The sequence below is a fragment of the Dufourea novaeangliae genome, unplaced genomic scaffold (assembly GCF_001272555.1).
Source record: "Dufourea novaeangliae isolate 0120121106 unplaced genomic scaffold, ASM127255v1 scaffold16, whole genome shotgun sequence".
NCBI lineage: Eukaryota > Metazoa > Arthropoda > Insecta > Hymenoptera > Halictidae > Dufourea > Dufourea novaeangliae.
In genome coordinates, this window is record NW_015373891.1 from 4,242,279 (window position 1) to 4,257,336 (window position 15,058).

General features: G+C 41.5%; 1 protein-coding gene across 1 annotated transcript in view; it reads left to right on the plus strand.

Annotated features, from left to right (window-relative positions):
• Positions 1-4,561, plus strand: part of LOC107188703 (multidrug resistance protein homolog 49) — a 116,609-nt gene extending 112,048 nt beyond the window's left edge. Inside the window, exon 19 of the mRNA XM_015577048.1 lies at positions 3,703-4,561. Coding sequence (XP_015432534.1) covers positions 3,703-3,906 — 204 coding nt within the window. The 3' untranslated portion in view covers positions 3,907-4,561. The remainder of the gene's footprint in view (positions 1-3,702) is intronic.
• The last annotated feature ends 10,497 nt before the right edge of the window (positions 4,562-15,058 follow it).

Consider the following 15,058-nt stretch of genomic DNA (forward strand, 5'->3'; position numbering starts at 1 on the left):
AAAATAATGAAAATGTCACAGTAGTGCCTTTTTTAAAGATTCTTCGCAATTTTTATTGAAACATATAAGTGAAGAAGTTCGATAATTTATCGATTTGTATATTTTTAACGATTCTTTTACGAATTATTATGTTTATACTCCAGTCCCTTTTACCAATGTGATAGAAGTAGAAACACGGTCATCTTCGGTACTTCTAGTGTTAATGGATTACTAATGTTTAAAATAAAATAATATTTCTTCTTGAATGACTGGACATTTTGCAAATAATTATTTAACATCATTAACTTTTTAAAGGACAGAGTGACAGAAGTATTCACTCATTCAAGAATGCAGTGCAAAATGATCGTCATTTCAGGAAAGGTGCAAGCCTATGTACTTACTAGTATCACTTTGCAATATTCAAATAAAAATATCTTTTAAACTAATGATTCGTCGACATTAAATAGGTTAGCACTTTATCGTAGGGAATACCAAGACAGATCGATCACTGTATTTAAAACTATTTTAAAAACATTCATATGACCTCTATTTGGCCTTCTTCAAAACAAATTAATTATACCAGATTATGTTCCTCTTGTAACCATTTACTTCTCGCCTGAATCATTTTTCAAACATTGGATAGTTTCCCCCAATTCTTTTTTTTTTTTAATAACTGGACACCCCGTATAACGCACAAAAAAGTCTCTTTCCTAAAAGCTGACACTAAGACATTGGACAGGGGGCAGGGGGTCGGAGGAGGCAAAGAAATGACCGCAGGCCCTCGAGAGGCGAAGGAATTCTCACGAGAACAAAACCGGCGCATTCCAGCTTACCACGGCATTGTGTTACACCCGGTAACAATTAACGGTCTCATAATGCACCGTGCAAGTGTCGGGGAGAGAGACAAAACTCCTCGAGGCGACGATAACATTGCGCGTCGTCGCCGCTTAACGCCGATCGACGAGGCACGATTGGATTGAATTGAAAGTCCTTAGGAGGGCCCGCGCTCGTTATCGTCCTCGTGGGGCTCCGAACGGTCAATCGAGTTAATGGCCTCGGAAAATGCGAATCGACCGCCACGCTGCCGCAATACCCTCGAGTGCCCGATAGAGCGTCGCTTTCGTGTCGATTTGCGATCGTTCCGCGGGTTCTCGTCCACGGAGACGCGTTACAGATTTTCTGTTCCCTTTTGAAAGACGTGACTTTTGTCCCGATCGTTTTATTTATGGACCGTTCGATTCACGGCTCGTGGATGTAAAGTGTTTATCGGAAGGATTCAGATTCTGGCTGGGTGATCGTCGTTCAAACGATGGGAGAGACGTGGGATCTTGAATGAGCAGTGGACACTTAATTATTGTTTGTGATTCTACTAGAGCTGGTGGTGGGGAAATTTGAATTACATAAAACGATGTCTTATCGTGTTTTTTTTATAATTCGGAGACTGCAGATGTAAACATACAAATATGGAGTTATGAGAATTAGTTCCTAGAAAGTCGAGTCGGAAAAAGATTATTTGTTTATGCAGGGTGTCGTGTAACTGGCGGTACAGTACGTACATGACGGGACAACAACAAAATGATTCGAATCATAATAATTCTCGACTATAAGCAGGTTATACACGGTGAGGTTTACCTCGAAGCCTGGCCTCATGTCGATATTGTCATTCGGATACAGTCGTCTGGTATCGTTTATGAAAATGAGTAGTAAAATTTTGTAAAGTAATACTTCTAATTATACTAGTTAGTACTTTAGTATCACTAGTTATTACTTCGGTATCACTAGTTTCTACTTCATTATCACTTGTCTTACTTTGTCATCACTAGTTATCACGAGTTTTTACTTTGTTATCACTAGTTATGACTAGTTCTGACTTCGGTATCGCTAGCTTTTACTTTGTTATCAGTAGTTTTTACTTTATTATCACTAGTTATTACTAGTCTTTACATTGCTATCCCGCTACAGATTACAAGGAGGCTTCGAGAGACCCAGCTCTCCTAACGTGAGACGACCTCACGAGGCCAGGCCTCGAGGTAAACCTCATCGTGTATGGCCTGCTGTACACAGAGATATTTATTTTCCTGGCGAAACGTGTCTGACAACGGTGGTATGGGAAAATATTTTGTTGCTTTAAACGATGAATATTAGGACACTCGGTTTTGAATAACAGCGACGCGGTAACGGCAATGTAAACTAGCGGTTACTGTTGCGTACGCGCTCGCTGATGAATATTAATAGGGCCTGATGGATTTTAATGAACAACACGAGCAAAAAGGGCACTCGCGCTCCACCGAACACGACGAAAAAAAGATATCATAGCTGGCAGGTCGCGTCGCGCATTACGTAATGGAACGGTCACACTTTATATGGTAATTTCCGTTTGGATTAAAATTCATATGTTTGCGGAGGTCGAATCCCGGGATCCCGGCTTCGTATGCGGTTATACGTCACGTTACGCGGGGATTACGCATTTTTTCTCGATTTGTCCAATAGCCAGATCTCAATTAACTCTGTACGGTCCTATCTCGAGTCCAACTGGACATCACATTTTGTTCCAGTCAGTCTTATGTGCAGTCATAAATAATTGGGACCACATAGGGTTATGACCCCATAGCACTACGACGAGACACATTTGTCTGTTGCTAGTTTCTTTTGACAGCGTCGACATCCCGTGAAACGTGTATCGAAAGAATTATTACGGTCCAACGGTTTATTTTTCGATCATTCCAGCTGATGCACAGATTCCGAAAATCAGTGACAATCGTCGACAGCACACAGGGCAATAGTATTATCGACGGTCGTGATCGAAAGCACACGGCGGGTATATTAGATTGTTGTTTCTCGTTCGATCGTCGAACGAATTTCACGGCAATTATTGTTCCGCGGTTTGCTTACGAACCCTGTTTGTGCTCCCACTCTCTTTATCGAGTCTGAAGGGACAGGCGGTCTGTGTGATTCTATAAGAAATAATAAATCAAAACAAAAGAATACATTTCTTTCGTTTCAGGTTTCGTTTTCGAGAAAAAAAAACCTCGACTTTGAAAATTAATCTGAAACGCGTGTATTTGTCATAGTAGTAAGTAGAAACGGAATGCAATGAACAGACACGCTAATCAAGTCCTATTCCGTTGCACGCGAATCCATCAGACCTTCAAATTAAATTATCTCGGAAACGAAGTCTTAACGCGTTCCGTGCCACAGTGAAAAAGGCCGTACGTAGCCAGACAATCTTTATTTCGTTCCTCAAGTCATAAATTACCGAAAATGTGTGTCTTTTGTTAATAGAGGGTGTTGGTCTTGTTTTAAACTACAGTTCAACATTAAGACGTTCCGTGCCATATGTCACCACCGATGGTACACGTTAAATTTCCCATTCAGGCTGCGTGTACCACCGGTGGTACATGTGGCACGGAACGTGTTAAATTAAAAACTGTTATTCTTTTCTTGACTTACTTTTCAGCTTAGAATTACTACCTCGCCGATCATACAACAATTCCGTAGACACCCTACATTTAAACACGAATAAAATTGAATTATAGAGCATTACAAGCAGATAAAACATATCATCTGAATTTTCCGCTCCACCCATGCATTATTTAGAGCATACAATGAATGAACCGAAAGCCCAAGGGAAAAGACAAATATCCCTATCAGTGTTTTCCCCCCCATTCAAAAAGACGGGAACACAGACATTCGAGCTAATTTTCCGCACCGTTTATCGCGCAGGTCGTGCAAGCGGCCCTGGACAAAGCCATGGAGGGGCGAACGTGCATCACCATAGCGCACCGTCTGGCCACAATAAGGAACGCGGACGTGATCTGCGTGCTGGAGAAGGGAACCGTCGCGGAGATGGGTACTCACGACGATCTAATAGCGGCGGACGGCCTCTACGCTCATCTGCACGCCCTCCAAGAAGCCGCGATGGAGTAAAATGGCGGGGTAAAACGCGTCCCCTTAGACGTTTCTCGAACGGCGGACACCGGGGGTCCCGTCGAGGGCGCGCGGCCGCTGGTGCTCCGTGAACGAAGAATATAATCGCGTGAGACCAAACGAACACCGGGCAAACTGGCCCCGTAACCTCGACGAACATCGAGAGCGATAGTATCGAATCTAGAAAAATCGGGTCGCGGATATTTTCGCGGGCAAATTCTCTGGGGCAAAACAAGTGGAAACTGTCACATTTTTCTACATATTGTGAGCTTGCCTGATTCTAGAGGGGTTCCAATAATAGCTGACACAGGGCAGGATACGACAGGACGATCTTCTTGGGTTGGAAACTCATAGACGTATCTAGATTTCAATGTCTCCCGTAGTCGGACCGTGTCAAAAATTAGGCAGAGATAGCTACTATACGGTGACTAATTCGTCTTTGCGACACGTGGTACGTCGAAGAAATTTTCTTTGTCGGAAAAACTGAGAAGTAGGGGGAATGAAAAGGAATCAATGTTGGACGAAGGTAAATGTGACCTAAGTGGTGATGTGAGTGCAAAGCATGATGTAAGGATATAAGGTGTGCGCTTGCAAGTAAGAAATTCCGAATTCATTTTTCTAAGCGGCTATATTTTTATATGGCGGAAAATTGAATAACGCAGTAGAGGATGAAAATGTGTCTATTAAGAGAGCATACGTTGTATCCTTACATCATAATCCAAAGCAGGTTACCTTTTTCTAATATTTGACGGCCTTTCAACCGAATGTGCAGTCTATTTTATTATACGTCTATGAGCGAACTCGATCTTATTAGCTGACGTCGATTGCTTACGTAGCAAACGTCGAAACGCGCGCGTTTACACGTTGCTCCTCGCTGCTGCTAACCTAGTTCCCGCATCCCATCGCGCGCGTGAACACCTGAGGACTATTGGAGACTCGGGAAACTGCACGGTCCTCGATGCAACAAATCCAGTCTACGACACGTTGGATCGTTACCATTTCCCGTCTCCTGCCATTTCTCACGGCCATTACGTAACGATCCTCTCGTCGGGAACGATAAAACGCGTCGTTTTCTATAATGTCGCCGACGTGGAATAAATGGACACCAGCCCCGCGTTTTATCTAGGTATATCCACGACGGGCCGGTTTTTATCCTCGTTCCTGTTTGGGCTTTTACGCGAGTCGTGGGATACGTGATCCGAGGTGCTGATCGATCAATTTCATTGCTTCTGGTCGATTCGAATATTGCGGTAACAGTTGCATATCGAATTAGACTTTAGCCAAGAGGACATTTATTGGACGATCACTGAAATATTTTTGTATGTTACGTTCGTTGTTTGGAACTTGAAGACGTAACTGTTTAGCTAGTAGATGGCAAGGAAGTTACTTACTACTTGGAAGTGTCTTATTAGGTACATTAGACCAGCGGTTCGCAATCTTTTTTGCCTTTCGTACCACTTAGCAGCCAAGTTCCCTAAATTGTACTCTATAATATACTAGGAAAATGTCTGTCGTTTATATAATTGTTGTGATTTCAATTTTTCTCGCGTACCCCTAAAACACCTGGCACGTACCCCAGGTTGGAAACCACTGCATTGTACAGACATCTTGTCCACTATAATATCAAAAAGAAATCGTGCTTAAATATCAACCCCTAAGAAGGATCGACTCGTCTGAATCAGTTCTATCATTCGACATTCTCGCTTTCTTCCCCGGAATAAATAAATCGTCGAACGGTTCAAAGAAACCAACAAAAATAAACACCGACACAAAACTGCCCACGTCAACTCGATTAACCGAAGGCAACAAGAAAAAGTACGTGTGAACGCCGACAGGTGTCTCCGTAGACCGCCATTTCGTGACGAAGAGTACCATGTCCCTCTTACCCCGTCGATTTCGTTCGTCTAACGACGCCCCATGAAAGATGTATGAAAGTTCTCCGATACGGACTCTCCCCCATCTCTCTCAACCTCCAGCGTTCGACGTTTTGCTCTCGCGAAGCTTCTAGATCCTCGTAAAACATAACGAAATCGGGGATCCGTCGAGAGGGGATCATAAATCCCTCGCTGCTCGTGCCTTAATAATCGCGTGCATCGACGAACGACGGAGCGGGTCTGGGGAGAGAGAACTTTAGACAAAATAGAAATCCTCAAGATCAATCGAGGGAAGATCTTTTGCCCGCGAAAGGAACCAGCGTCGAGGTTGGAATTTCAAATGATCGCAGAGGATCGGTCCCAGCGACCCGTTCGATTAAAAGTGAACAGGACATAAAAGTCTCCTCTGACGTTAGGAAAGGATCTATCAGGAGCTCCAGTGGGCCGAGCTTTTAGCGACATATCTTCGCGACATTTTTTCCCCCGAACTTGTGCCTTCACTTCGTACACACATAGCGATAAGAAAGACCTCGAGGCCTCGTCAGCCTCCTCCGTGACGAGATCGAACGCGGCGCGAAAAAGATGCTTCGAAATTTTACTCTTACACCATTCATTCGCCTTTTCGATTATACGCCGCGACAACGTCGATCCAATTGTTCCGCGACAGTGAATTCGGTCCACGTGGTCGAGGTTTTTAATTGTCGAGATCGTGCTGGGTTATATTATGGTTTCAATGGTAGTGGTCGTCCCCTGCTGGTGCATACGAGAGCATTTCCGATCGCGCCCGGTCTTTTGTTTTCTTTAGTGTACTTAATCTCCGCCTCGAGATACGCGACCGGGATAGATGGGCCTCGAATTATTAAGCTTTACCGTGACCGAGGCGTTTAACCATAGGTGCTTTATATCGCCAACGACAATACAATTGTAGCCGTAGATCTCGTTTTGATCCAGGAACAAGCGACCGGTAGCTATTTACCGTTGTTAATTGTAGAATTAAGAGGCAAGACGAGACAGAATCTGTCTTTACCGGCGACACACCGATCCGAACAGGATGTTCAGATTATTCTGCGTACAGTATTCACCCTGTAAGATCACGTTGGGTCTGTTATTTTTCGAATCATCATTGCTATTGTTACCATCTTGTGACGGTAGCCAGTAATAGTTAGATCAAAGTAGAGTCTCTGGACAAAGTATAGCGAACTCGTGCCAATTGGTTCTTGATGATTCCAAGGACCTTTGACATATTTGAACGATCTTCTTCATAGAAACGTGCGAAGAGTAGGCGTGGAAGCTCTTTGTGGACCGTAGGGATCATCTCTGGTCAAATATAGTCTCAGTTAGTCTTAATGGGAAATATATTTTCGTCTGTTTACTGCGCTGGACCTTATAATAGGATGTCATTTATGAGTCTGAGCACTATCTGGGACCAGAGTGTAGCAAGGTTAAGTATCTCAGAATGAATGAGTTTTTAGAGGGCTAACTCAACGAGTTCGTTACACTTCCAAGCCAAGGATATTGAACGCAAGATCACGTCGATTGCTTTGTAAGATCTTGCTTCGATAACCTAGCGAGAAGATCCTGTGGGGAGAGTGTTGTACCTGTTACAAGTGGGCCGGTGAAACAAAAAGAGAACGAACAAGTACAATCAGTGCGCGCCCGCGAAGGGTCGAATGGCAATCCGGCAAGTAATCGTGCGCTCGCCGTTTTCAGATTTTAACTTTTCTAAAGGACATACGCGATTTTACAGGCGTCCCTTCTCTTGCTTACGATCATCCAGCGCTGGATTCGATCGGATCGGACCGCCCACTCGCTTCGAATCCAATTTTTTGCTTTCTTCATCGTAGAATCACACACGAACCGAATGAATCTGAATTCGTTGTTAAACGCGTACCGCCGAGAGCGTGGCACTCGCCGAGCACTGAAACGGAAGGAATCACCAATGGAAGGAAACACACGATAGTCCGTAGTTGTAAACATTTCTTTTTCTCGAAAAAAAAAAAAAACAAAGGGTTACTTAAGCCTCAAGGCTGCGGCCAGCGTAACTTAAGGGCAGAGATCTTAATAAATAAAAAAAAAAAAAACACGCGCAACCAGCGTCCGTTTGGCCGCGACTAGCGTGTCACTTAAAACGAACTTACTATACACACAAAAAAAAAAGCAGCGAAACTTGTGCGGCGTGTTTCACTTGATTCTTCTCTTCCCTTCTATTAATTTTTTTCTCTCTTTTTTTTTTCTGTTCTTTTCTTTTTCATATATCGAATGCGTGTCGAGTTGTAATCACACAGCGATACTAGACAGTACGACGACAAAGAGGAAGTATTAATTTTTTTTTTTTCGTTTTTTTCCCTCTCGTTACGAGAGAGACGGGGCAGATCATACCTGCTGTCATATACAAAATAAATGGAAACATAGTGGAGACAAAAGAAAAAAGACGAAATTATTGACCATGTGCGTTTCACCCTGGTCTCGATCCCTTAACCCTACTGAAAAATTGCGAAACACTCCTGCCCCCATTTCCGAACCCGTTCATCTGTCCCCCGTTTACTCTATATTTTCACGTTGACGCGAAGTTTATTCGCGGCGCGAAATTTATTTCTGTTCGTTTGCCAGCCTTTATAACGTTCATCGCGGGACTCGTTCTTCATGGTCGAAATTCCGTGGGAAAATTAAAAGACGCGGCAAAACGGCTTTGATTGTTATGGAATCGATATTTCGCATTATTTTGCGATGAAACGGCCTAGATCGCAACGGAATATCGATACCTTCTGTTAATCTTGCGATAAGATTATTGCAGTCGCGAATTTTTCGTTTGATTACCTCAAGAAGAGTTCTTTTCGATTTGAATAACTTTTTCTTCCTTGAAATATGTCCTTGAGGATATTTTACGAACTTCATCGAAATTTAAGGTAAATTCTTTTTTCTTTTTTATTTAAGTAATATTTGCAGAGTTACAAAACGATAACAGATTTGCCAGTTCCAATGAGACGAGAAGAAAACAGTGGATGGAAAAATGGGAAAAGGAAAATAGCGATTTTTCCTGGGTCTGCTAATGGAGTTGTTGGTAAGGCAGCCTGGTAGACCCTACCTTTGCCCCCAGGGACGTTGAGGATTGGTTTAGTAAAGTATTGTTTTCAGGAGTTTTCTGTCTATAGATATTAATTGCATCGATCAGAATTGGAACAACATTTTTTTAATAACAAATTTCCATGACCAGAGTTTGTGTTGTCTAACTTTGAACAAGGCGAAGTTTAATCATCTAATACAACATAATAACAGCATCGAGGTACCATACGTTCTTGATGCTCTTACAAGAAAATACTAGGAAATATTGGATTACTCTTTGGCGCGCCTAATATGATCCAGACACGCAAGAGTAATAATAATAATAATGCGACATCATCGCAAAATATCGTGCACGATAGTACATGGTAATGACATGTACAATGTCGACTATGCTTATGCAAAACACGAAGCACAGTATAAAAAGGATAACAAGCTGAACTAGGTCTTTCGTGTCCTGATAATCGATGTTGGAGCATTTGTAGATAATTCGAGGAACATCTGGATCAATGAAGATATTAAGCTTATTATCCCAATACAAGGTAAGGATTGCAAATTTCTTGATAAAGGTATCCATGTCAAACGCCTTGTTAGTTCGTCCTCTATATAAAAGAGATGACAAGAACAAAGACAAAGTAGTTCAGTACCTCTTGTGTTGAGGGAATGACCTCAAGTACTTGAACGATTCTGTTACTATAATATTGGGTTGAACGGAAAATTCGTGTGTTTTTATTCTAAATAAATTCCACTGTATTGTTTTTACACAAAGTGATTTACTTAATCAATGAAATGATTTCAACTAGTCTCTATTACCCTTTCCATCGTTCCACTAGTTTGTTAATACCATCTTCGTAAAATTGTTGTGTTACAGAGACATCTCATCAAAGACACACGAACTTTTCGTTCACCCCAATACATTGTCCTTCAATATTTACTAACAACTCTCTATCGATTATTATTCTATAGTAAACATAATACTTTACCATCCAATACAATCTTATTAAAAATCAGAAACCAACTTCCACATCAAACATTCCAGTCTTATATTAAAAAGTCACTAACCCATTGCAGCGCTCAAACAGCTTCAAAAACAATCGTCTTTAATCACTCTCAAGAGGACACGCGAAGGAATTCCGCGCACTGTCACCTCCCGAAACTTTCCGTCGCATATGCACCGTAAACACCTACCATCCTCGTTCGAGCATCGTCCAAAGGAGGGGGTTGGCGGGTGTCAGAAAGGGGGTTGGAATGGGTTTGACACGCGGCGGAGGGACAAAGTGAATGCTAAGTTCGATGAACGGGGCCACACACTCGAGGAAAGTTCGTTGCGCGGCAGTTTTTGAAGAAACTTTCGTCGCGCGAAAGCAACGTAAATACGTCGCGCAGGGGGTTTGGGAAGGGGGTGGAAGTGGTTCGACGGGGGTTGACAAAGGCCAGCCGCGGATGTTTCCATCGAGTGATGGAGAGGGAAGGCGAGCAAAGGGAGCGGCTCGGAGGATAAAGAAGTTTCCAGAACCGAGGAAAGCTGATTTATTACTACCGGGCGAATTAAACGGGAACGTTTAAAAGCATCCATCCGACTCGTGCGTCTGACGAATTTAACAAAATTTCACTTGCCTCTCCCGCGAGAGAGCAGACGAAATGCATTTCTTTTTTAAATGGATTTAGGAGCTTGGATCTCGTGATATTATTCGTTGGAATATCGGATTTATTATCCGAAGAAATATTATTTTACTATAAAATACAGAATTTCTACGTTTAATCAATTATGAATTGCGGAATACTATTTTTTATCTTTCATTCGTTATTTCAAACTTTTTATGTAGATAACAAATTTGCCCATCTTAGTTCCATCCTTTTTTTTATCGATTCAAATTCTATTAGATCTTCGGATGTACCAAATATAGTAATGTAACGGTGTAAATATGAGGTTTTACAACCTTATGCTCGTAATTAGCCTGGTAGACAGAGTCTCGACAAATCGTGTATCGTGTTGCAGAGAAGGACGTCGGAACGTCTTAATCGGCGGAGACACGCAGCGTCGCGAGCGCGTTTGTGTGCTGAAAGGCGATAATTAGAAGAGACGTTGGTCGTCATTAGCGCCTTGTAAACCGGATTAACTCTCATGGCTCGATAAAACGACGCGTTGCCCTTTTATCGCGCGATGTAGGTACGCGAACGGACCACTGGGAATAATTCATGCCCTTTGACGGGGCGAGTGCACGCTCGTACAGCGGGGCTTAATTTAATCCCGCGTCGCTCGATGTAAACGCCGTTCAACGAAGTGGGACGAACGACTTCGTTCGACGGGACGATTAACGGGAAATTTACTGGGCTCTCTTTGTACCGACTCCGGAATGGAAATTGTGAAAATTCTGTGGAATGCGAGTGTCAGGTTCGCCTGAATAACATCGATTGTAATAGCAGAAACAGTCCTGATGTTGTCCTGAATACTTTTGGTAGAGTTCTTTTGGAAGCACCTGACAATATGTTTCTAGCGTAAAAATATGCAAATGTTAATCAGATATTACGATATAGATTAATACACTGCGAAGGGTAACTATAAAACCACCCTGAAGTTTTCGATTCTTATGTATTGTGGTTAAAATGAAAACAAACTAAGTGCATATGAAATCGTGAGGAGAAATAATGTTCCTCCAGGAAAGGATAGATTATATTCCCTGGAAAAAAGTGGTTCGTTTTTATTTGAACCACAATACATAAGGATTGAATATTTCAGAGTGGTTTTTTAGTTATGTCACGCAGTATATAGGTCTTCTCAATAGTCCCTTCAAGTTTTAAAGTGCATGATATTGACGTATCAGGAGCAAATCCACTTAGAAGGAAAGCATATAGACCGTACCATGTGCTCTTGGATACAGATCAATTTTCATTATTTTCAACATTCCAGGTTGGGAGGCATTCGCGTGCGTTGGTCAAAGTGGAATACCCTGTATAATGTTCAGTATATATTTGTTGCGAAGTCCAGATTCACTACTAATGAAAAAATGTGAAAGGATGATGGTGGGTTGTAGTAAAAGAAGATATAATGGTTTTTGGTGGTAAGAGGAAAGATATGCTGGAAAGTTATTGGCTTAAACGAATTTAAGACGAAAGTTATTCTTGTTAAGACACTGCAACCGCTAGCAACGTATGCCCGTACAAGATTAAGGAACTGGGTCGTTGGTTGTAGAAAAAATTATTACCTATTTGGATCCAGATGACAGTATGGTATATTCACTATTTTGCATCAGTATTAAAATTGAACAGAAGTCTTTAAATTCTCGTATGAGAAAAATTTATTCTTCATTTTCGACTTTCTGTTTCTTACAGAACTACCTACTGCTCGATTGTACTACCTGACCTGAAATATCTTGATCCCCGTAACGCAAGAAACCATAAAATATAACAAGAGATTAAAAAAGAAAATTACAATAAATAAAATATAAGCGGAATTTAAAATAAAATATACTATTGACTGTACATTATTCAAGATATACAGGATATCATGTAACTAATGGTATAACCGGGTAGGGAATGAAACTACGTGAAAAAGTAAGTAAAAAATATAGGAAAAATTTTCATTTAAAACTTCGTTTTTCGAGAAAATTGATTTCCAGTATTAATCTGAAACATGTGTATTCATCATGGTGGTACGCAGAGACGGAATTGAATGACCAGACGCGCTATCAAAGTCCAATTTAATTGTACGCGTAACCAGCAGACTTTCAAAATCGATTTTCTCGTAAAACAAAACATCAAATGATAAAAATTTCATTCCATATTTTCGACTTATTTTTTCACATAGAATTACCTCTTACCTGGTTTTACCACCAGTTACACGACATCCTGTACATTTACAAGCAGCCTTTATTCGAACTCAGTTCGCGTCTCGCTGTCTCCGTTTCTCAGGGAACTTCGGTCCGCGGTAGTTAGACAGTTGGCACGATCCCGCGATTCCAGGTCCAGAGCTGGCTGTCGGTACAACAAAGACCGAGCTTCCGCCGTGAATGCTAATCGCACGCGACTCCAACGGATTAAAGTGACTACCGTGGATCCCGTGACGTCTTTTTGCCGCCCCCCGGTTGAACGTGCCGGTTCTTACAAGCGGAGGAGACACGTGGCTGACGTTGGAACTCTGGAAGCTTTTCTCTTGCTTTTACGCGGAGCGACAACAGGAATATACGGTATCTAGTAATCCACCGTGAGCGACTGCTCAAGTGGAACGATAGTAAACGTCTGAGCCATTAGATTCGACCGTTTGGTAGACAGTTTCGAATGGAACATCGAGCCATCGAATGAGTAATTTTTAGAGGTCACGGTTTTGGACGGTTATTAACCCTTTCACCTCTAACGCCAAGTGTACTTAGTATTATTGAGTCATTAAATAGAAGATTGTAAATAATGACGGAACATAAATTTGGATAAACGTTACTTTTATGTGAACTCTATTTTGCAGCTCAGTATGAGAAATTGTATCTTATAAGTTGAAGACATTCTGTTAGTATTTTGGAATTATAACAGGAACAACAGTAACATGTTAAACAGTCATTTATTCCCCGCGAATCTAATGGTTCATATTAGTTTCTTGTAAACAAATATTCACTTCGATCGGTTGATAAACATGATAAACTTTGGAAATTTATAAATTTATAAATTAATTATGTTCTTCGATATCATATTGTAATGAGAGTTGCAAAAGATCTGAGAAAATGTATTGTCATAACATTTTAGTGGAGAAGTCATTTTGACTTGTTTGGTAGGTCTAGTGTTAATGTTAATCTTCAATATTATTCTTCAATTAACCCTTAATGAATAACTAGATACATATAAAACAATATTCGCTTCGTAATATCACAAATAGTACACACATGAGATGGAGTCTCCACAAATACCGAAGAATCTCATTTTCACTACATCTTCCATAAACATTCCCTACATTTGAAACCAACATATTCGTTATTCAACGAACACAAATTTGCTACCTAGCTTACAAGAGAAACACTATTTTTATTATACTTTGATACACACTTAACCCCTTGCCTTATGCACGCCAGTGTTCCTCTATTATTAATAATTTTCCAGATGCAAAATCAATTCTATAAACACTAGAATTGCACATTTACCTTAAAACCTAACCATCAAAATCAAGAAAATAATATTTCACTTCGACTTGAAGAAAATTGATAGAAGACACGTTCACTAAATCCAGTTATTAATTGTCACAAGTTTAATTCATTAATATAAAGCAAGGGTCAAGCATCCGTCAATGCACATGTCGCACCACAGCTCTTGTAGCTCCGTCCACAGCAAAAGCAAAAACGAATCTCGCCGACTGCCTCGCACGAGAACACGTGATCAATTGTGAACAGAACAATCGTGAAATTCGAACACTTTAACATTTATTACAAAGCCCATACAATCTTTCTTCCACCTTTCGTTCGATTCGCCTACCGTCTACAATATAAATCTCGCAAGAAACAACGCGTCATCGACGCAACTCCAACACGAAACCATTCACATCCGGAAAACAAATAATTCACCAGGGCCCCTACGTTCAACCTTTTCATTTTCCAAACTACTATATGACCCCGATCGTTTCACAATGTTTAGCGTACACCGTATGGACGAGTGTTCACATACACGGGACAAAGAAAAAATTTGAAAGAAACCGAAAAACAGAACGAAACGAAGCGACATAGAAAAGAAGAAAGGGGTTAGAGGGGGATGGTTGTATATGTGCGAGGCGGCGCGCGTACCGCCAGGTGCATATAAATCAGCATAAATTGTAATGCAGAATTCCGTAGTCCGTATGCGTCGTAGGTTCGCGTTTAGTCAACATGTCCGCGAGTGTACGCGTGTGCACGTGATCTACACGAGCGGTGGTGCTCGTTCTGTGAATTCACTTTGTCCAGGCGGCGTTTTATTTTGTCCAAAAGGGGCAAAGATTTTCGGGGTGGAAGGGGAGACAAAAACGAAGTTGTTCGCGAACGAGTGGAGGCTGGAAATAATTGTCTCTCTGTGTGTGTCCTCCGTACATTTTTCGCGAACGGACCAAAGGCGCGCACACCGACGGGAATTAATTTGTATGTAACTTTTATTTCAAGCTTCGTTCGCGATTCTGTGTGACGCGATTTTCGTGCCAGGAAATTCAGTGAAATCCCCTGGGTCTTGGTTGAAAAGGAATTCCTTATATTCCCTTTGCCGTCGTTTCCTTT